This window comes from Microcebus murinus, chromosome 18 (genome assembly GCF_040939455.1).
Source record: "Microcebus murinus isolate Inina chromosome 18, M.murinus_Inina_mat1.0, whole genome shotgun sequence".
Taxonomy (NCBI): Eukaryota; Metazoa; Chordata; class Mammalia; order Primates; family Cheirogaleidae; genus Microcebus; species Microcebus murinus.
Window position 1 is genome coordinate 43129592 of NC_134121.1, and position 21838 is coordinate 43151429.

At 46.9% G+C, this 21838-nt stretch overlaps 3 protein-coding genes across 3 annotated transcripts in view; 1 reads left to right on the forward strand and 2 right to left on the reverse strand.

Annotated features, from left to right (window-relative positions):
* EIF1 (eukaryotic translation initiation factor 1) overlaps positions 1-21838 on the forward strand; it is a 478792-nt gene that overhangs the window by 183683 nt on the left and 273271 nt on the right. The gene's annotated exons all lie outside the window — the stretch shown is intronic.
* LOC105872044 (keratin, type I cuticular Ha3-I) lies at positions 2728-7637 on the reverse strand. The gene is made up of 7 exons (XM_012765787.2): positions 7290-7637; positions 6167-6249; positions 5456-5612; positions 4037-4198; positions 3817-3942; positions 3423-3643; positions 2728-3225 (listed from the first exon to the last, which is right to left on the reverse strand). Exons 1-7 carry the CDS (start codon positions 7635-7637, stop codon positions 3108-3110), a joined length of 1215 nt encoding a protein of 404 aa, XP_012621241.2. The 3' UTR covers positions 2728-3107.
* LOC105872194 (keratin, type I cuticular Ha3-I-like) lies at positions 14501-20079 on the reverse strand. The gene is made up of 7 exons (XM_012766052.3): positions 19669-20079; positions 18218-18300; positions 17088-17244; positions 15935-16096; positions 15715-15840; positions 15330-15550; positions 14501-14921 (listed from the first exon to the last, which is right to left on the reverse strand). Exons 1-7 carry the CDS (start codon positions 20014-20016, stop codon positions 14804-14806), a joined length of 1215 nt encoding a protein of 404 aa, XP_012621506.2. The 5' UTR covers positions 20017-20079; the 3' UTR covers positions 14501-14803.

The following is a 21838-nucleotide window of genomic DNA, read 5'->3' on the forward strand; positions in this document are numbered from 1 at the left end:
TCTTTGAAACGAAACAAAACAATGCATCTGACTTGTAACTGTCATCGCCTACCAAAGCTCTCAAAAGTGTGTTCAGTAAACCTACTCCCCACTCAGCCGCCAAAGCGCTCCTGTTAACAAAGGTGTCAATCAAACCCATCCTTTTAACTCTCCTTTAGCTTCTCTCTTTACTCAAAATAAAATCGGGCCAGACGCAGTGGGTCGAGCCTGTAAACCTAGCACTCTGGGAGGCTGAGGCGGGAGGATCATTTGAGCTCAGGAGTTAAAGACCAGCCTGAGCAAGAGCAAGACCCCATCTCCACTAAAAATAGAAAAAATAATTAGCCAGGCAGCTAAAAATAGAAAATATTAGCCAGGCATGGTGGTACATGCCTGTAGTCCCAGCTACTCAGGAGGCTGAGGCAGGAAGATTGCTTGGGCCCGGGAGTTTGAGGTTGCTGTGAGCTGTGATGACGCCACGGCACTCCAGCCAGGGCAACAGAGTGAGATTCTGTCTCCAAAAAAATAAATAAATAAAAAATAAATAAAATGGGATCCCTCCCCACCAACCGAGCTGGTGAACCCCACACACCCCACGCCTACCCCAAGGCACTGGCCTGCCTTCCTCCTAAGGATCCACCTCCCCCCATCCTTCCCTTACTGGCTGGTCCCTCTCCCTGGAATGCTCTTTCCTCTGATCTGTTTCTTCTCAGTTTTCAGGTCTCAACTCAAATATCACCTCCTGGAGAGACCAGCCCTGACCATGGTAACCAACGTTGCCCAGACCCACATCAATCTCTGCTTCGTTTACTTCTTAGTGCTTGCTGCTATTCGAAGCCCTCTTCCTGCTGTGCCTGTCCTTTCTTGCTCCAATTTTCTGCGTCTCATCTACTGGCCTGCACACCCCAAGAGAGGCTGATCCTGTCCGTCTTCTCCATTGAGGTATTTGGGGGCCGAGAACAAGACCCAACCCAAAGTAACTGCTTAGTAAATACTCACTGAACAGACAAATGAATCCAAACAGCCTCATTCATCCCATGGATGGAATTTTTAAGTAAATGTTATAAATATTTCCTAAAATTTAAGATAAGCTAATAAGACATTGCTTTTCTTCTATATTCCTTTAAGTTTTTATTTGGAAAAAGAAATTATTTCTTTTAAAAAGGGTTTGAAATCCTCAGCATCCTGCTTGGAAGGTTTCAGGGTAAAGGAGAGAGGAGGGACAGCCTCCTCCCAGTTACACCAAGGATTTTTGAAAATAAAATTGCTTAAAGAAAACTACCTTCCAGGCCAGCCACTAGCACACACGCTTTCCTGGCCTAGAAGAAGCCTCTCCCTCACCCAGTCATCCCCAAACTCCAAAACCTCTCTACCGTCTCCAAGGTGTTGGCTGGCATTCCTTTCCAAGAGGAGGGGGACTGAGTTCCAAGTAGGCTTTCAACACACACATCCAGGAGGCCTGGCACAGCGGGCTGGGCAAGGGTCAGTTCAGTTAAAGTGATATCAGCTCCCCTGTGCATGGAGGGAAGGTGCCAGAGAGCTGGAAGGCGTTGGCAGTGAAGCCAGCCTTGCCGAGCCCAAGACCCGCTGCCCAGCGCCGTCCTTGTGTGTTCGCGTGGAGGGGCAGAGCAGGGATCAGGAGACGTTCCCCAGGGGCTGCTTTCCCGGCTTCCTTGCATGTGAGCCTCTGCCCCGAGAGCACCGTTTTTGGAGAGGGCCTCGCCCCAGGGGCTGATGGCCTCAGCGATTGTGGACCAGGGACCCTGCAGAAAGGAGAAATAAAGCTTAAACCAGGAAGAGCTCAGGGTTGAATATCAGCCCCTTACCTTTGAGAGTTCTTGTATTATTTTTTTCTTTGTCTGCCTCTGTGTTGTTGTTGAAAGAGAAAGAGAGAGAAAGAGAAAGAGAGAGAGTTCCACACCCGTTTATTTATCTCCTCATTCCAAGCAAGCCGCAGACATTCATGATTAACGATAATGTGACTTCCACATTGATTTAATTGAAATCTGTATCATATCCACATTATTTATTTTTAAAGTGGATGAAAATATGTCCCACTGATTCTTCTCTACCAAACCCAAATAAAGAAGCGTTCTGTATGTGTGGTCCTCAACTGGTGTTTCAGGCAGTTGTCCAAGTTGGGCAGTTCCTCCAGTGAAGAGGGGCGCAGGCTCTGCAATCTTCAGGACCATCCACTCTCCGTTCTGTAGGATTCTGCTCCCGAAGGCAACTAGAGCAGTGAGGGTCAGCTCAGCATTGCTGGGGCCCTGGCACAGGGAGAGGTTGGCCTGGAGACAGCCGGTGAGGAAGGGAGCTATGAACAAGTTTTGGGGCCTGTCTCCTTACCTGTCCACATACCCAGTGCACGGGTATGTGTATGTGTCTATGAGATATAGATATATATGTATGTATACACACACACTAGGATAGATTCACATTACCTTAATGCAATTTTTTCTTTATTTCTTTATTTCCAAATGTTTACACGTCCCTATACTTCATGTTTCAGAATGAATAGTTTCTGCACGTCTAGACGCTGTCATTGTGGTTGGCTTTACCATTCTCTTTCCCACATCATTCTTCCCAAACATGAAATCCAGCCCCATGGGTGATAGCTAGTGGAGACTTTTCCTTTGAAGGAAGCCACAGACCATATATTGGAGTGAATAACCCCTCCATCTTGTTATCTTTTATTCATACAAGACATCTAATTTTGGAATTAATGAGTGAAACATTTACAGTTTTTAATGCCAGAATAAGAGTTTATTAGGAGGTAAACAAAGGGTTTTTATTGCATCTCCAAAGACCAAAAGAGTGACAAGGAAGATTTATTCCAATTATGTCCTGTTCCGTAGCATGCCCATCAGCTCTGCCATGCTCCATGTAATTATTTTTAAATCACATCCTGCTGTAGGTTTCTCTGCATGATGCAGAAGACAGATCTTGCAGTCTCTTATGCTGAAGGATCAAGCTAAGAACACAGGGGAAAGGTAGAGCTGGCCGCCAGAGACCGAGGCTGATAGGAAGATTTCTGCCTCTGTCCAAAGCATGGTCCCTGCTGGAGATGTTGGGATGAAGTTGAGTGGGGTGTGACCAATGCCCTTCTCCTCCTCCTGGCGGTGGGGCTTCTAGCGCCCAAAGGTGTTGCAGGGCCCACACCAGGTACGTGAGGCACAGGGATTGGGGACACAGGGCCCAATGGGCTTGTCACACGCATTGGTTGTAGCACAGGGGTTGCAAGGGAGCCTGTGGACAGAAAACCATAGAGCAACGTGAGCTCAAGAGTTAGGAAGATGCTAAAAGTGCTTTGTGTAAGAATATCCTTCTTTGGACTGTCTCCAACAAAAAGCTTGGAATTATAAATTCATTTCCATCAAGAACACTATTCAGCCCCACAACAACTTCATGTGTCCCAAGGAAACAATTGCCAGCCCCAAACTCACTTGCAGTCTTCACCCTCCAGCAGGCCCCGGTACGTGTTGATCTCGCACTCCAGCCGGGCCCGCACGTCCAGCAGCACCTGGTACTCCTGGTTCTGCCGCTCCAGGTCGCAGCGGATCTCGGCCAGCTGGGACTCCACGTTGGTGATCATGCACTGCACCTGGGACAGCTGGGAGCTGTAGCGGGCCTCGCTCTCCGTCAGCGTGTTTTCCAGAGAGTTTCTCTGTCAGGGGGACATAAAGCGTGTCAGACAGCTGCTCCTTAAAGGGTGTCTCCATGGTAGTCCAAAGACTTCACAAGATCCAAGACTAAGGAGAGCCTGTGGCCCAAAGGGCATCCCCGTGACCCCGCCTCCCTGGCTGCCCCGGCTCCCCAGCAGGGCTGAGCAGCACACACCAGGTTGTGCTGGGCCTGCAGCTCGATCTCCAGGGCGTTGACCGTGCGGCGCAGCTCGATGATCTCCGCCTGGCAGGACTGCAGCTGCTCCGAGCTGGACACCACCTGCTTGCTCAGCTCCTCGGTCTGAAACACGCAAGGGGAGGACGCAGGATCACACCCTGCCTCGAGGGCCCTGAGGGGTCTGGGGTCGAGTGGCCACATGCTGAGAGACACCCACCTGCCTGGTGAACCATTCCTCCACTTCCCTGCGGTTGGTCTCCACCAGGGCCTCGTACTGGCTCCTGGTCTCGTTCAGCACCTGGTTCAGGTCCACGGTGGGGGCAGCGTCCACCTCCACGTTGAGGCGGTCTCCGATCTGGCAGCGCAGGGTGTTGACTTCCTGATGGAGAAAGAGCAAAAGTTAAAATTTCACAGAGGACACCAGTGCTCTCTCTCCTTGAGAGAATGCAGCCAGCTTCTGTTCATTCTTAAGTGTTCAGCAAGCTTCGTTTCCTCTGATCCTCTCGTTAACCAGGTTCTATATTCGGTGACTAATCCGAGTAGTCCACTTTACAAAGTGCTTTCAAGTCTGTGACCTCCATCTGCCCTCGTGCTCAAGGGACCACCCATCATCTAGAGAGAGGCAGGTTTGGTCTCAGCACTGAGACGTGGTCACCCCAGTGTAAATCTGGTCCCCCGATGCCCACTCCAGAGCTTTTGCTGCACACCGCATAGCGCCTGTGTTTGATTCTCAAGCGTGGGTGACGAAAGGACAGAGTCTGGCTAGAGAAGGAAGGAAGAATGCTTGCTTCAAAATCTGCCCTCCTGGGACAGCACAGACTTAACTGGTGATCTGTTGGTTCCACCAGTGTGGACTTTGCCGAAGGCAATAGGCTTCTACTCACCTTACTGCTAAGCACAGCTTGGGACTTGGGTTTAAGTGGATGTTAGACAAATTTGAATTGGTTTTTGTCTCTACCACGTACTTTATAGCTTCTGGAAGCTTCTTGAAGCCTCAATTTCTTAATCCTAAAATGAGAACTGCCTCCGGAGTCCTAAAGCACTTAGCACAATGTTTGGTGCATGATAAGCCCTAAATGAATACGAACTGTCACCATGTACATTGTTCTGGGATTGGAGGTTTGCGTAAAACATCTGCCTTCTTCCCCGTGCAGCTGACTGAGCCATGATGATGAGTGAGCGCTTTGCTCAGTGTTGCTGGAAAGCGACACTGAATAGCAGAAAGAGCTCTGGACGGGAGCCAGGAGGGTTTAATCCAGCTCTGCCCGCTCTACCATGTGCGCTCCGGGACAGACTGCTGCTCTCTCCAGGCACAAGATGGAGAGCTGGGGTCGAAGGTCGCCGCAGCGAGCTCTCCAACCAGGCCACGGAAGAGGCCGCAGCTGCTGCCTTGGCACTGACCTTTCCTCACTGCCGGGCTTGCCAGCTTCCTTCACTCTCAATGCTGCCTCTGGCAGAAAAACCCTAATCTCGTATCACTGAATCTTAGATTACTCATTCTCTGCAGATCCCTTTGTGTTTGCAGAATAGCTTCCTTGGCTAATTGAGCTTCCCCTGACAGCCTGGCCCCGTCTCTATGCAGGTTGGGAAACAGGCCCTGGCGAGTCTGATCCTGTCGCTCTTTGGGGAACTTCACCTGCTCGTGGTTCTGCTTGAGGCAGAGCAGCTCCTCCTTCAGGGACTCCACCTGGGCCTCCAGGTCAGACCTGCACAGGGTCAGCTCGTCCAGGATCCTGCGCAGGCCGTTGATGTCCGACTCCACCAGCTGCCGCAGGGACAGCTCTGTCTCGTACCTGTGATCACAGCAGGATCAGGGACAAGCTAGGCGGAGACAGGCCTGGCCTTGACTCCGCTTTGCTTTGGTTTGTCAAACAACTGGGAGTTACGATTGGTAGGTTTTATAGCCTTCTTGTTTGTTTAGGTTTTCAACATTGAGCAGTAGCTCCTAGAGGAAAATGGACCGGTCATTATCATTTTTTTAAATAAACCAGGGGATTTGGAGGCTCAAAGCTCAGAAATTGTGAGATTTCCAAAAGTAATATACTTCCCTTATTCTCATGATTAAGCTCTGTGCATAGTAGAATATCAGGGGCCCAGATGTCCACACTGACTCGCAGTGTGATTGGAGCTGTCACTTTACAAAGGAGAAGCAGCAGGAAGAAGCGTTTGGGGACAGGAGAAGGGAGCTCTGAGCTCTGGTGGGAAATGGCTCTGTGGAGCTTGGGGAAAGTGTCTGGAAAAAGCTCCATTGTTGTTTGTCAATGTTGGCAAAATAGACTGACAAACAGGAGAAGGAGACAGGAGAGAGATTTGCCATGCCCCTCCCCCCCCCACCTTGCTCACTCACTTGGTCCTGAAGTCGTCGGAGGCCAGCTTGGCATTGTCGATCTGCACCACCAGCCTGGCGTTCTCAGACTTGCTGCACAGGATCTAGAAGACCCAAAACACTCCAGAGTGAGCAAGGACTTGGTTATTTCTCACCAACAACAATCCCTGCTAATGTGCTTGTTTGGTAGGTCCAGGATGAGAAATCATAGAGTATCTTATTTAAGACTAATAATAAATGTTGTCTATGTATAATAGGTGCTTAACGAGTATTTGAGAAATTAAATTGGAAAAAAGGAAAACCAAAATACACAAGAAAAGTATGAATATGTATGAAAAGTATGAAAAAGTATGAAGAAAAAAATATTTTTTCTTCCCTAACACATAATACCGAGAAGCTGATAATAATAATAACTAATACTTATTCAAAACATCTACTGTGTGCCTGGCACGGTTATAGAAGCTGAGGATACAAAATGAGTAAGCACTGGATCCTGCCCAAGAAACTTTCAATCAAGTGGATAAAATAAAGATGTAAACTAGAAATGGCAGGGGACTGTGTCAGGAAGCAGTTACATTCTCCCAGATACCCTGCATGGCTTGGTGCTATTTCCTTCTAGGTCGTTTCCAATCTTTCTGATTTGAGACAAATAGTTTCAGTCCTCACTGGACACTGCATAGTAGGAGAAGCCCAGAGGCATGAAGATCAGGACAATGATGTCAGGATAATGAGGTCCTCAGAAGAGGAAGGCCATCAATATCATAAGCAGCCACAAGCTCAGACGAGGGAGAGAGAAAATGGTCCAATCCTTACTAAAGGTCCCATTTCCTCAGCTTCTCTGCCTGAGCTCAGTCCTTTTCTCTCACCTCAGGGTAATAATTCCGGAGCTTAGAAATGCATGGACGCATTCAGAGGCAGCTTTTAATTACAGCTTATTTATGCAAAGTGCTGCTACCGCCGCCTAGACTAACCCTATGCAAATTCTGAGACCTAACAGTCCCAAGTCTGAAATGAGATGGGCCGTCAAGAAAACAAGATGGAAAGGCCAGACTTTAACCTGTCAATCACAGCAAGGGCTCATATCAGAGTTCAGATTCTCTTCCTACAACTTCCTGCTAAATGCAGCCTGGTGCCCAGCCCTCACCTTCTGCTGGAGCTCCTCGATGGTCCGGAAGTAGGACTGGTAGTTGGCACACACCAAGGGGTCCTGCTCCTGGCACCGCTGCTGGATGAGGCTCTCCAGCTCCGCGTTCTCCCGCTCCAGCCGACGCACCTTCTCCAGGTAGCTGGCCAGGCGGTCGTTCAGGAACTGCATGGTCTCCTTCTCCCTGCCATTGAAGGAGCCCTCGCAGAACCAGTTGCAGCTGCCCACGTTGGCGGGGATGTTGCAGGCCCCGGGCAGGGTGCAGCTGTGGCAGCTGGGGGCCACGCAGGGCCGGGAGGAGCAGCTGGTGCGGCAGCTGAAGCTGGGCAGGAAGCAGGTGTAGGACATGGTGCTGGGAGGGAGCGCGTGCCCGGCTGAAGACAAGGTCTGAGTTCTCCAAGCTGCAGAGCTGTGAGTCTCCTTCCTCTGCCCAGCATTTATACCCCCTGTGGAGGGTGTGGACATGTGAGGCACCCCCCCCCTTTTTTTTGCTCATCTGTTGATTATCAAAGCCCTTCCCCTCCGTTTGTCTCCTCAGAAGAGTCCCTACCCTCATAAAAGACTCCACTCGGGCTTCTCGCTAAGTCAGGACTCCTTTGTCCATGCTGCGTGTCATGACGTAAGAGCTTCATGGTGCGGCTTCAAAGAGCTGGACTCATGAAAGCCCTGGGCTCGTTAGTAGGGTGTGGTGGGCACCGGACAGTGTCGCTCTGCTTTCTGGCTTGAGGACTCCAACCCCTTGCTGAAATGGAGAAGCAGAGCTCTTGCCCATGTATCTTTCACTATGCCAAATTTCCAATCGCCGAATTCCAAATTTGTATGGTTCTAAGAAAAAGGAATAGATCCTTTCTGCAACAGTTCAAACAACCTAGTCCCTGGTGGCCCTGTTTCCTGGGATGGTGGATAATGAAAATGTCAATCCATGAAACGATAGATATCCACCAGGATCGTGGTCAGTCCAGGGCAGCGAACTAGACACTGTGAGGCAAGGAAGGTGGGACCAGTGCAGTGGTCAGAGCAGCTCGTGCCTGTCCAGCACCTCCTGGGTGGTGCTAGACACTTTTCACAAACATGATCTCATTCGCTCCTCAACACATCCCCTCAAGGTAAATGATATAATTCCCATTTTACAGGTGGGCAAACTGAGGCATAGAGGGTAGAGGATAATAAGTTCTTCAGCCAAAATTACAACTCAGATTGCTGTTCTTTCCACCATATCGTGCTGTTTAAATAGAATTGGCCTACCTTCTTCCCTATCTTCTTCCCAGGTGGGGTCATCCCTTCCTTCTCTCTGGGCTCTCATTTGACCTTAAGCATGACATCGCTTAGCTTGCTGTCTATCTGAGTTTCCTGAAGGCAAGAGCGGGGTCTATTTCAACTTTGAACCGCTCGCTCTAGGCCCCTGGTACACAGCAGGCAGTGTTGAACAGGTGTGTGTCGAGTGATGACGGGATGAATGGGACATCATAATCTGAGGCAGGAGGTGACAGGTGGCAAGCAGGTGGCTTATACACTGGGGAAAGCAAGTTCCTGCAGGACTGGAGGTCTCCAGAATGGATTTGTGCTGGGGTGGGAGGGTGTCTAGGAAGCAGAGAGGGGGAAAGTCGGAACAGCAGGTGGGGAGGTTCCTGTGTTCCTGCACACAGGAGCAGGGCAGGAGAGCCCCTGGCATGGCTGGGGGGGCAGGTAAGTCTGGGCAGCTGGGAGGGGAGAGTTATAAAGGGAAGTCGTGGAAAATAAAGCTGTGGGGGGGAGTCATGGTCCTGCGTGGATGTCTCAATGGCAAACGGAGGACCCTGGGCTTCCCTGAAAGGGAAGTGTAAGCTTTTGAGCCTGCATGTAGAGTGACAAAAGCTGTTTTAGGATATGTTTTAGCAAACACATATCTGTTTTAGGAAAATGAAGGAAAGGTTGGAGGCAGACAGAACAGCAAGAAGGTTGCTACACCAGTCCAAAAAGACTAGAGTTTATGGCCAGGATTGTAAATGCCATGCGATGTTTTAGGACAAGCGCAAACATTACACAAACAAGCCAACCAAGAGCACGAGAAAAGAAGAGCAACTCCCGGCTGAGACCAGACTTTGGAGGATTTCTCAACCAGAGATCAGGAGAAGGAAAAAGAAACAGGTATAAATGGAGAAATGGTGAGAAAAAGATGAAGAGAACGAGTTTATGGTATAACAGAAGGGCAGGGAGGAGAACAAAGAGGCCACATGCAATCAGGACCATGGAGAGGGTCCTGGCTTCGGACGTTTCCAGGGTCACACAGGTGCGCCTGCTCTATGCACATTCTTAAAGTAATGCCCAGGCTGGACCTTGGTAAACTGAGACTTCAAACACATGGAGCCGAGATGTTCATTACTTGGAGAAGTTCTGCCACATCCATGTGTGGCACCTGATTACAAAGCTTGTGAGCGTTGGTCTTCCCAGTACAGACTTTCATACGATAATTGGAGTGTGCTTTAAGCAGTTCAGAGATGCCAGGCTTGTTTGAACTTGATGATTCACAGTAGTTTGTGATTTAGGAACAATTATCCAAGAAGCATAAGTAATGAACTGCCCATGCATATGACACCACTTCTGTTTTGTCTTCTGTTGTGACCCCTATCTGGTATCCTAAAGAGAGACGATGAGGAAAAAATTCAATTATGTGCCTAGAAGCCATCCATTGCCCAGGAAGAGGAGGGGCTCCTTATGTCCTTGCTGGCAGAGGACAAAGCAGAGCACTGAGAAGGGTGCTCACCACCTAGCACATTCCAGCTACAGCTGCGGATTGAAAACCAGACTGCTTTGCACTGGTTCCTCCCCTGTCTCCCACCACCTAATGTAGATTCCAAATGGCAAAGAGGTCAAAGGAGAGAGGGAAAATCTCAGAACAAGAAAGATATAGGAGATCTTAATGGTCATCTCACCCAAACCTCTCATATTACAAATGGGGAAACTGAGGATCGGGATGGGGAAATGGCTTGCTTGGTATCATTTAGTTAGGACTCAAATCTTCCAATTCCCACTGCATGCCCAGCCCATAGCCATGCTACAGAAACACTGACTAATTTCACAACCACTCTGATCTGTCGTTGCCTCAGTACAGAAACCAAAGGCAGGGAGAAAAAAGATATAAAGAAAGAAAATGGAAAGAAAGAAAATGGAAAGAAAGAAAGAAAGAAAGAAAGAAAGAAAGAAAGAAAGAAAGAAAGAAAGAAAGAAAGAAAGAAAGAAAGAAAGAAAGAAAGAAAGAAAGAAAGAAAGAAAGAAAGAAAATAGGAAACAAAATTATGTTATCCATAGGTATGCTCTGTTGAAGAAGAAATAAGGTGAATGTAGAAATAAAGATAGAATTCAGCAGTACTGAGATTCCTCGTTGCCTCTCTGATTTCAATTGTTATTTCTAGGTTGATGAAACAATTATATCCCAATGACTTGAGTAATTTAGATACAACTGTATCCCATCAGATATAGAATCATATCCCATCAGTTTGGGGCAACTTAGAACAATCAGTCAAACAATGATGACTCTACTTCAGAGTAATACACTGATCCAAAATAAGGTACACAAATATTATCATAGCAAAATTAAAAATTATATTTAAAATGAGAATGATTAAGAGATTAAAAAACAACCACACTGCCATGATGACACTGAATGTTTTTAAATGGTGGGATTATGACTGCTTTTTTTGTCTTCTCTATGCTTTTTTGCTCTCCAAATTTTCTTCTGCACAAGAAGCAAAATAAAATTTACCTTAGAAATTCCAAAAGGAAATTCTTACAAGTCTTCTAATGAAACAGTAGGTTGTAAAAGGAGCTGATAAGCTTTCTACCTAGACATAATCACTGAATTGCACTTTGAGCTTTTTATCCTAGAAATAAAGCCTTCCTCATGATTGGCTTTTACACCCTTGTGAGAATTGCTGACTTCACTAATTCCAAAGGTGAGCTATTAAGAAGTGATGAAGGCAAACCAGGCTCTTTGTAGGTCTTGAATTGACGCGTGTGGTCTGAGCTTCAGGCAAAGGAAAGGCCAAAGGGGAAGAACTTCGGAAGCAACGTTCTGCCATTGACTGCTGGCCCACAATCCCAGATCGAGTGTTAGCATGACCTCATCCTGACCCACTTCCTTAGAATGGACTTCCCACATACAGATAAAGGATAATGGAATCTCTTTTCTGGAAATAGTAGCTAAGTCAGGTGAAGCCTAGAACCTTAGCATGTTGGAGCTGCCAAAGATCTAACTGGTCATTTCACCCAACTCTCTCATTTTACAAATGGGATAACTTTGACCCAAAAGGGGAAGTGACCTGCCCAAACTCACACGGAGAGTTTGTGAAAGAGTCCCAGTTGGAAAAGGACATATTAGACCAGAAAGATGAGGAAGGGGCACAAGGCTTTGATCTTTATGAGAGTTAGAACTAAGACCACTGAAAAATGCAAGTCCCTCAAAATACTGCACCCTTAGTAAAAAGGTGAACTAGAAAAATAAAACATGCTCATTGTCATAGGAAGACTTTAAAAAAATGACCTATCTCTTACTGGATTCTAAATTAAAAATAATAATAGTGCAAGTCTCCTCTGAGATAGTTAAGCCACAGACCTGTTTATCACCGTGGTTTGGGGTTGCATCTACACTACCCATATGATTCAGGAACCTCCATGCTGGTAAATTAACAAAACACACAAGGAAATAATTCACAATGAGCAAGTAGGAGAAGACACAAGAAATAGGAGATTAAAGCATAGGATATTAAACAACTATGTTTAAAGAGACTATAGTAGAAAATAAGGAATTGAACCCCTAAAAAATGGTAGCCACTGTGCAAAAAGAACAGACATGTTTTTTCAAAAATCAAGCAGAGGGCCGGGCGCGGTGGCTCACGCCTGTAATCCTAGCTCTCTGGGAGGCCGAGGCGGGCGGATTGCTCAAGGTCAGGAGTTCAAAACCAGCCTGAGCAAGAGCGAGACCCCGTCTCTACTATAAATAGAAAGAAATTAATTGGCCAACTAATATATACAAAAAATTAGCCGGGCATGGTAGCGAATGCCTGTAGTCCCAGCTACTTGGGAGGCTGAGGCAGGAGGATTGCTTGAGCCCAGGAGTTTCAGGTTGCTGTGAGCTAGGCTGATGCCACGGCACTCACTCTAGCCTGGGCAACAAAGCGAGACTCTGTCTCAAAAAAAAAAAAAAAAAAAAAAAAAAAAAATCAAGCAGAACTTCTAGAAATTAAAAATATAATTATTAATATAAATGTTAAAAGTAAATTTTTAGTCACTAGATCTCTTGTAGCTTCAAAAAGTCAAGATTTTCTTTTGACATCAGTGATATTATTCAAAGTACTAAGCTTTCTCTCAACTGGTTAACTAACAAAATTATAATTGAAAGCCAAGTTCTGGCTCTTATAATCCTATTGGACATTTTTAGATATTAATATTTAATACCTCTCCCGTTGATTAAGTCACAGCAGTTGTTTAATTGTCATATTTCGTTTGTCAGCTTAATTATATTAATATTCTATATCCTTTGACAGAGTTCTAGGAGTCAATACATTTTGTTTTTTTTTTTTACTTTTTTTTATCAAATGACAAATTTATTTTTATAGAATTAAGTAGACTTCCTAATAGTGTTTTGTCTGGGGACTGATGTTATTTTGTTGATTTTCAAATGGAATATCACATTTATTCATTTATATTAAGATAAAAATATACATTTCTGCTTCATTATTCTCTTTATGTACTTTTATGTGTACAATTACATTTTATGTATCAAATTATTGTTAGCTTTAATAACTGAAAGATCCCTTTCTTACAAAGCCAGTGTATTATCTCTGTTAGAATTGCATTTATTAAAGTTAAATCATTACAAATTAATTAAAAAGCCTTTATTTTCTAAAAAAAATAAAATAAATTTGAAAACTCAATTGATAGGTTAAACATCAGATTAGACAAAGATGGAAAAAAAACAAGTCAGCTGAGAAGGATAGCTAAGGAAATTTACCAGAATATGTCACACAGAGATTTGGACAGTGATCGACAAGCTAGCACATGAAAGTCCAAAAGTTTGGTTCTTTGAAAAGATAAACAAAATCAACAGGCCTCTTGCTGGGTTGACCAGAAGCGGAAAGGAAAAGACTATAATAAGCTCAATTAGTAATGAAAAATGAGAAGTCACAACTGATATCATAGAAATACAAAACATCATCTTTGAATACTATAAAAATCTCTATGCCCCAAAACTTGAAAACATGGAAGAAATGGAAAAATTCTTAGAAACACACAACCTCCCTAGGCTTAATTGGGACGAAATAGAATTCTTGACCAGACCAATATCAGGCATCGAAATTGAAGCAGCAATGAACAAATCTTCCAACAAAAAAAAGTCCTGGACCAGATGGGCTCACACCCGAATTTTACCAAACCTACAAAGAAGAACTGGTACCTATACTGCAGAAATTATTCAACAAGATTGAGAAGGAAGGAATCCTTAATATCCTAGTTTGGTTCTAAATAACTTTTAGCGGGGAGGGTCCCAAAATTCAAATGTAGTTCCAGTGGTTAAAAATTGCAAATGAGAAGAGAAACACTTTAAAAATCTGTTGGGTATTACTCAAACATGAAAGATGACCCTTTTTACTATTAATGAGTTTTTTCAGTATTTCCCGAAGGAGAGTTTCAGAGGTGTTTTGGGCGCTGACAGCATCTTGTCTCCCCAGGAGGGTGTGTGAGCTCCGGGTGTTCGTCTGCAATCAGTTTTCTTCTCCCCTAGTCTCACCTCACACGTAACTGGCGTGCAGAGTGAACTCTGGATTCAGCCCTGTCATTGCTACTTCCTCACTATATATTAATAAGAGTAAAAATTAGTAGCAGGGTTCCTGGTGATCAGTAAATACTAGCTTCTGTCCTCTTTGGGTAGGGACTTGGAAAAGAAAAAGTGGAACTTTCCAGAAATGCTAACCGTTGCGTTTTACTGAGTAGGTCCCATAACGAGTGTGTTTATCATATTCAGATGAGGCTCCTGCCCTAGGGATCCTGCTGGTTTTACCTGCTGACCTGAGTGGATGCTGGGGCTCACCGTGCCTAATGAATGTTAATGAATGGTGATGAAGACCATTTAGGAGAGGGTTAAACTATAAAGTCCTCTTGGGCTTTCAAGTGGCTTTATAAGCAGCACACACCGAGTGAACACTTTGAATAGAATGAATACAAATGAGAATTATGTCTGCTTTGCAAGAGGAAAGTTTATTAGGAGGTTTGGGGAACTGCAAGGAAGACAATTCGTACGACACCTTCACAGCTCAAACCCCTCGGACCATCAGAACACAGACTGACTCAGAGAGAGGCCGTGGCTGGAGAGGATCGGATGGGCCTGGGCTCAGAGCCAGGCCATGACGCTGGGCGTTTGTTCTCCTTCCAGGCCATGACCGAGGCGGGTGGGGTGGGGTTCTGTGGCCGTCAGAGAGGCAGAGCAGGTCCCTGGATGGTGTTTCTGCCTTCACGCCATCCTCCTGCTGGCCCCGGGGTATCTAGCACACAAAGCTGTTGCAGGGCCCGCAGCGGGCGCGAGGCCCACAAGGATTGGAGACGCAGGGTCCGATGGGCTTGTCGCACGCATTGGTTGTGGCGCAGGGGTTGCAGGGCAGCCTGGGACACAGAATTATTAGATCGTCAGCATAAGGAGGGGAATTTCAAAAATAGGGGCTCAACCCAAGGAGACACAGGAACAAGCAGAACCTGTGATTGTTACAGTTTTGTTTTCACTTTTGCTGCCCCAAGCCACCCTAAATGTGTCAGCCATCCTTTGCCCATCAGCGCGGAAAGGATCACCAGGGGGAGAAGCAGTTTTAACCTCGTGACTATCTTTTGGAACAGAAAATATCTTTAGCCCAGGTAATGTAAGCAACAAATAACCTACGCTTCTCATCATCATAAAGCTCTGGTCTCTGCAGACAGATCAGCATCTGACACCTGATCTGCAAAGTCCCCGTTTTATCCTTTAGTAGAACTGTGCATGTCTGTGCCTTGCAGAGGTGCCGCCTGCCAGGTACTCACTTGCAGTCTTCACCCTCCAGCAGGCCCCGGTACGTGTTGATCTCGCACTCCAGCCGGGCCCGCACGTCCAGCAGCACCTGGTACTCCTGGTTCTGCCGCTCCAGGTCGCAGCGGATCTCGGCCAGCTGGGCCTCCACGTTGGTGATCATGCACTGCACCTGGGACAGCTGGGAGCTGTAGCGGGCCTCGCTCTCCGTCAGCGTGTTTTCCAGAGAGTTTCTCTGTCAGGGGGACATAAAGCGTGTCAGACAGCTGCTCCTTTAAAGGGTGGCTCCATGGGGTTCCTGAGAAGTACCAAGATCAGAGCATGTGACCCCAAGGCCATCCCTGTGACCCCACCTCCCTGGCTGCCCCCGGCTCCCCAGCAGGGCTGAGCAGCACACACCAGGTTGTGCTGGGCCTGCAGCTCGATCTCCATGGCGTTGACCGTGCGGCGCAGCTCGATGATCTCCGCCTGGCAGGACTGCAGCTGCTCCGAGCTGGACACCACCTGCTTGCTCAGCTCCTCAGTCTGAAACACGCAAGGGGAGGACGCAGGATCACACCCTGCCTCGAGGGCCCTGGGGGGTCTGGGGTCGAGTGGCCACGTGCTGAGAGACACCCACCTGCCTGGTGAACCATTCCTCCACTTCCCTGCGGTTGGTCTCCACCAGGGCCTCGTACTGGCTCCTGGTCTCGTTCAGCACCTGGTTCAGGTCCACGGTGGGGGCAGCGTCCACCTCCACGTTGAGGCGGTCTCCGATCTGGCAGCGCAGCATGTTGACTTCCTGATGGAGAAAAGGGAAGGAATAAATCCACAGGGGAAAAAATGTCTATAAATAACCTCTTTATGGGAGTCCAACGGAGAGGGAAGAAGATTGCATTGGAATTTAGGAAACATGAGTTGAAGCCAGTTGAAGTCACCCAGCTAAGTTACCCCTGGAGATTCAGGTCCCTTCTGAGTCTCTGTCCTCATCTGAATAATGAGCTGCTTGACTAAATGACTGCTAATTTTTCTTCCCATGCTAGAGTTCTATCATTTCTTTCTGATTTCCCCTTTGCTCAGTAATAAGCCTGGTGTGAAAATTGGTTTATAAGTGTTGCTACTTAACTATAAGAAACCAAGTTTAACTTCCCTCATTCATTTCACATCTTCTTTTATATACTGTCTATTAAAGGTATGAAAACATCTAATATTTGAAACACATATCTGATTTTCTAGTACTGCATTCAACCACAAGAGCTGAATCAACCACTATTTGAGTTCTTTCATTTCTCCCATTTTTCCCATCCATCCATCTGTCCATCCATCCATCAATCCATCCATCCATCCACCAATCCATCCATCAATCCACCAGTCCATCCATCCATCCACCAGTCCATCCATCTGTCCACCCGTTTATCCAGCCTGGACTCTAGTGATCTAGTTGAAACAGAGTATGTGGATGTTTGCTCCCGCCTTCCAGTCTTGGTTGTTAATTTGGTTCCTATTCAGAAAACAATAGATCTTATCAAACAGCAAAAGATATTTTAAAGATCTTTGTGTGGCCTTTTGGCCACACATATCTAGCCCCCAGTGGAAATAGTTTGGCTGACCACATTCGTTTGTGTAGAAGAGACAAGCTGTAACACATTCCTCAGCAAGAAGCCCCGAAGTATGCTTTGATCAACCAGCAAAATGTTGCCTAAACACCGGGGAAGTCAAGACTAGGTGCTCACCTACTCAGGGGAGTCCTGGAGCTCTTAGTATCGAGGTGTTGGGTGCTGGAACCCTCTTACCTGCTCGTGGTTCTGCTTGAGGCAGAGCAGCTCCTCCTTCAGGGACTCCACCTGGGCCTCCAGGTCAGACCTGCACAGGGTCAGCTCGTCCAGGATCCTGCGCAGGCCGTTGATGTCCGACTCCACCAGCTGCCGCAGGGACAGCTCCGTCTGATGCCTTCGCACACAGCCAGAGGTCAAAAGAAGGGGGTCAAAGAAGGAGACTGTTTCCTGGGCTCTGCTCAACTGACCTAGCCACATTCATTATATTTTGAAATGTTTTGATTTTTTTTAAAAGTTGTTTTAAAGGGAAAACAGTGCCACTGTGCTAAGTGAGAAGGCCTATTTCGCCCCTGAGACCCACACAGAAGGTGTTGGTGCGATGCCTGTGTATCGTTTCATCTAGCTTCAACTACGTTTGCTCTGAGAGGCCCATTCACAAGGTGCTGTCGCTGAGCCCTGCCTTTTCTGCTGTCTTAAGCGAGCTGGCACTCTTTGTAAGCCTGCCGCAGACTACCTTGCTGTCCTTGGTGACCACGCCAAGAAGCAATCCAGTGAAAGAAGCACAAAGTAGATGTCACTCAGATCCAGCCTTGCCATTAACTGGCTGTGGACAGACTCCTAAATCTCTCTGAGCCTTGGTTTCCTCGTGTGTAAAATAAAGAGAAACAACACTTCACAGGATTGGGCTGAAGACGAAGAAATGAATACAGGTACAATTACACTGTAAACTGAAAAGTTTCGAAAAATGCAAAGGATTCTCGCTATTGCAATAGTCATCTCTAAAAATATTAATTCATTCTCTGAAACCAATGGATTTTGCCTCCTATTTTTGTGTTTTAATAACGTGTTTTGATGGGCTCATAGTGGCTGCTGCAGACTAAGAGATCAGTGTGCAATTCACTTTTAAACTTGGTCCAGACGTTGAGTTGAAAAGGAGAAGGAATGGGTGGTTTCTTACAACCAAACTTCAAGAATCTTAGCACCCAGGAAGGAAACACTGACATTTCACCTAACTCTAAACCAATACAAGAATCCTCCCAATATCATCCGGAAGCTTCTCCTTGCACACTCCCAGGATAGGAAGTTCATCACCTTGTGGTTCCACCTGTCTTGTTACTAGACCGCTCTGATCATTAGAAAACTCTTACTTGGTCCTGAAGTCATCGGCGGCCAGCTTGGCGTTGTCGATCTGCACCACCAGCCTGGCGTTCTCGGACTTGCTGCACAGGATCTGGGGACAGGACGAATTGTGAAATGCGTCATACCAAGAAGGATTGCCCTGTGCCTCAAAGCAAAAAGCTATTTTCTTCCAGCCATATTCCTTCCAAATAGCTTTGAGTCCTTTTAGATTTTCAGTTTGGGGATAAAAGGAAGATGCATTCATAGAACTGATTGTTTCAAAACCAGGACATCAAGGTGAACTGGGCCCTTCATCATGAATTCGACTCCTCTTGGTCTGCCTCTGGCTTCCTGCTGGGACTGAGTTCTCAGCTTGCTTAGGACTGAGGCGGTTCCTAAACCGGAAGAGTTCCAGGCAAACCGGGACAAGCCTACCTTCATATTCCCCTCGCCCATGCTTTTGCACAAAGCCTCTCCTTCCACCTAGAAGGACCTTGAACACCCCCGTACCTAGCAGGCCCCCGTGGGTAACCCATGGAGTTTACACTTATCCCGTGACACTTCTGTGACCTTCGTGTGGTGTGTGGTCAGTTGTTTCCACATCTATCTACCTGTTAGACTGTGAGCTCCTGAAGGAAAGAGATCGCCTTACTCAGTGCTTTGTCCTCCGCCCTCGCGCTCTCCAATACTCTCCAACTACGGGTAAATGAGTGAGTGATACTCTAGTAGCACAGCTCCTTTCTGGCATTCACTTTGTCAGAACTACAGAACACACAGCAGCCAATTCCCTCTAAGAACCAGGGGCTTGTCCAATTGTGTATAAACTACTCATCCTTCAAACTCCACTCAGGTATTGCCTCTTCCAGGGAGCCCTCCCTCACCTTCCCCAAGTAGGAAGTCCCACCTCTATGTGGACTCTATACTTCTAGCCACCGCTGCCCCTCCTGGCATGGCCCTGTGCTGTCATCTGTGTACATGTCTGCTCTGGAGGATGGGACATGGGTCCACACATGGTAGCTAGCTTTCTGGAGTCAACGGCTCTCTTGCCTACCTGTAGACACCGTCTTTTGCTACAGCTTCGAAAGGCTTTAAACATTTGAAGATTCACTCAGGAAATCCCTAACATAGAGAAATAATTTGGGTGCATATTATTTTTTCAAAGTGCCATAATGCTCTGAAAACAAAACCAGGATATCATAATTAAACTAAAGAATCTGATATTCTGGTTGTGGGTAAGAAGCAACGTACGACTGCTGACTGATTCATTCTAACGCCTCACTCAGTGCCCAGCCTGTACCCTTCCTTCGTGGCTCCAAAATATATTTTCTAAGACTACCTGATGTCATACCTAAGCCAATGAATTCCAGACCTTTATCATTCTCAACATTAGCTGTGAACAGCCTTAGATCCATGCAGAAGTGGGTATGCTAAATTTGGATAAACAGGTCATTAAAGTGGCAGCGTGGTGCCCAGCCCTCACCTTCTGCTGGAGCTCCTCGATGGTCCGGAAGTAGGACTGGTAGTTGGCACACACCAAGGGGTCCTGCTCCTGGCACCGCTGCTGGATGAGGCTCTCCAGCTCCGCGTTCTCCCGCTCCAGCCGACGCACCTTCTCCAGGTAGCTGGCCAGGCGGTCGTTCAGGAACTGCATGGTCTCCTTCTCCCTGCCATTGAAGGAGCCTTCACAGAACCAGTTGCAGCTGCCCACGTTGGCGGGGATGTTGCAGGCCCCGGGCAGGGTGCAGCTGTGGCAGCTGGGGGCCACGCAGGGCCGGGAGGAGCAGCTGGTGCGGCAGCTGAAGCTGGGCAGGAAGCAGGTGTAGGACATGGTGCTGGGAGGGAGCGGAGCTCTGAAGGTCAGTTTCAAAGCCTGATTCCTCTCCTCTGGGATAAGCCCTAGTCCTCTCCAGGGCTTTATATCCTGGCAACTGGGGGTGTGGCGACTGCATGAAGCATTCCTCCTTTTACCTTCTTTACTGATTTTTCCATTTGTGATTTAGCCACCTCACATGAGTCCTTTAGCTCATAAAATGTTTTACTCTGGCTTCTTGCTAAGTTAGGACTCCTCACCAATCACGCCAGTTGGTTAAGGAAGAGCTTCATGGTTTGGCTTCAAAGTGGCCAAACTTGCCTGCAGCAGTGCTTATTCATGGGGCATTGAGTTAGAGTGACAGCTGTGCCCTGTCCCCAAGAGTTGGGGGCACTTCTGTACTTCTGTCTCCTAAAGAAGGAAAGGTTTGTGCTTCATCCAGCTCATACGCGGTTAGGAGCCTGTGAGAAAAACCATGCACAGAAGCCCATCCAGAAACCAGACTGTTTGGTTGGGGATGCTGGAAGCTAAGATCAGAAAGGACTTGCAAGACCATCCAGTTCAAAGTCCCTTTGCCGTCCCATCCGGGCAGACAGAGGCAACTCTCTCCTCTTCCTACGGGGCTGCAGGAAGCCTCCATTTCTACTATTGTTCAGTGTTCACAAGAATGTTAAGAAAACTAAAATTTTTGGAGCACCTACTATGCATGAAGCACTGTACTATATACCCACACACAGTGTGACTCTGTTACCAGTCCAGAGCTCCTGCTCACAGAGCTCCCACTGTGTGCCAGGCACTGTGCTGGGAACCTCATTATGTCCTTCAGTCCTCACAAAACCCTGAAAGGACTTATAGATGAGGACACCGAGCCCTTGAGAGGTTGCCCAGGGTCACAGTTTCTACATGGTGGAGCCTGGACTCAAACGCAGGTCTCCCTCATTCCAGTGGCCATAGTCTCTCCATCACACTGCACTGCCTCTCTCTCCCAGTTGTCTCTCACTACTGAGATGCAGAATGGAGTGAGCTCGATGGAGCTCAATCAGTACTAGACAATATCCCTTCCTGAGTTAGAACGGGCCAAGAGATAACAAGCTTGTTCTTTATTTATCAAAGAACCAAAAGTCATTTCTATTTTCATGGAAGAACGTTCACTAAGTAAGAATGCATAATACCCACTAGACGTTCTAAAAAACAAAACCCTCAGCTGATCTGATGTGGAGATACCTGCTCCTAGTTCTCCAAAGGAGGTGACCTTGCAAAGCCACCACATCGGCATTTGCTTCAGTGGCATCGTGTGACCATCAGCACATTTTGGCAAACAGATGTTTTACCCTCATGCTATTCCAGATGGAGCTATCAACTATGAGGATTTTAAGTTTAATCTCTTAGTACTCAAAATATGGAAGATACTTCTCAAAGTTGTTCCTTTTGGAGCTACATGTGAAATTCCCGCTGTGCAGCCATTGCTCTGATCACCCTTTCTTCACACTTGCCCTTGCAACCTGAGACACATTCTTTTGGCCATCCTGACTGAAGGCAAATCTTCATCTTCTAAGGGTGTGTTTATTTTTTGGACCAGCCAGATGTCATTTGAAACCACGCCTGGTGAGTCGGGCACACGATCAAGCTGAGTAACATCTTTAATGGGTCAGAAACAAGTTGTGATTGCAAAATAATAATATGCCTTTTGGTGGATGGTTCTAAAAGTCATTTCCAAGGAGGAGCTTCAAATATGCTTTTATAAAGAATAGCAGCTTTGAAGCAATGTGTGGTCTTGCAGAGCAAATGCACTGAAGGTACCTACCTCCTCCCCCTCATTCGAGATCCACAACTGTCTGCC

Coding starts and splice junctions, on each gene's coding strand:
- LOC105872044 (XM_012765787.2), bottom strand. CDS start 7,637: ATGTCCTACACCTGCTTCCTGCCCAGCTTCAGCTGCCGCACCAGCTGC. Junction 3,943..4,036: donor AGGAATGGTTCACCAGGCAG/GTGGGTGTCTCT, acceptor TGCGTGTTTCAG/ACCGAGGAGCTGAGCAAGCA. Junction 3,644..3,816: donor TGCAGGCCCAGCACAACCTG/GTGTGTGCTGCT, acceptor TCCCCCTGACAG/AGAAACTCTCTGGAAAACAC.
- LOC105872194 (XM_012766052.3), bottom strand. CDS start 20,016: ATGTCCTACACCTGCTTCCTGCCCAGCTTCAGCTGCCGCACCAGCTGC. Junction 16,097..17,087: donor TCAAGCAGAACCACGAGCAG/GTAAGAGGGTTC, acceptor TTTCTCCATCAG/GAAGTCAACATGCTGCGCTG. Junction 15,551..15,714: donor TGCAGGCCCAGCACAACCTG/GTGTGTGCTGCT, acceptor TCCCCCTGACAG/AGAAACTCTCTGGAAAACAC.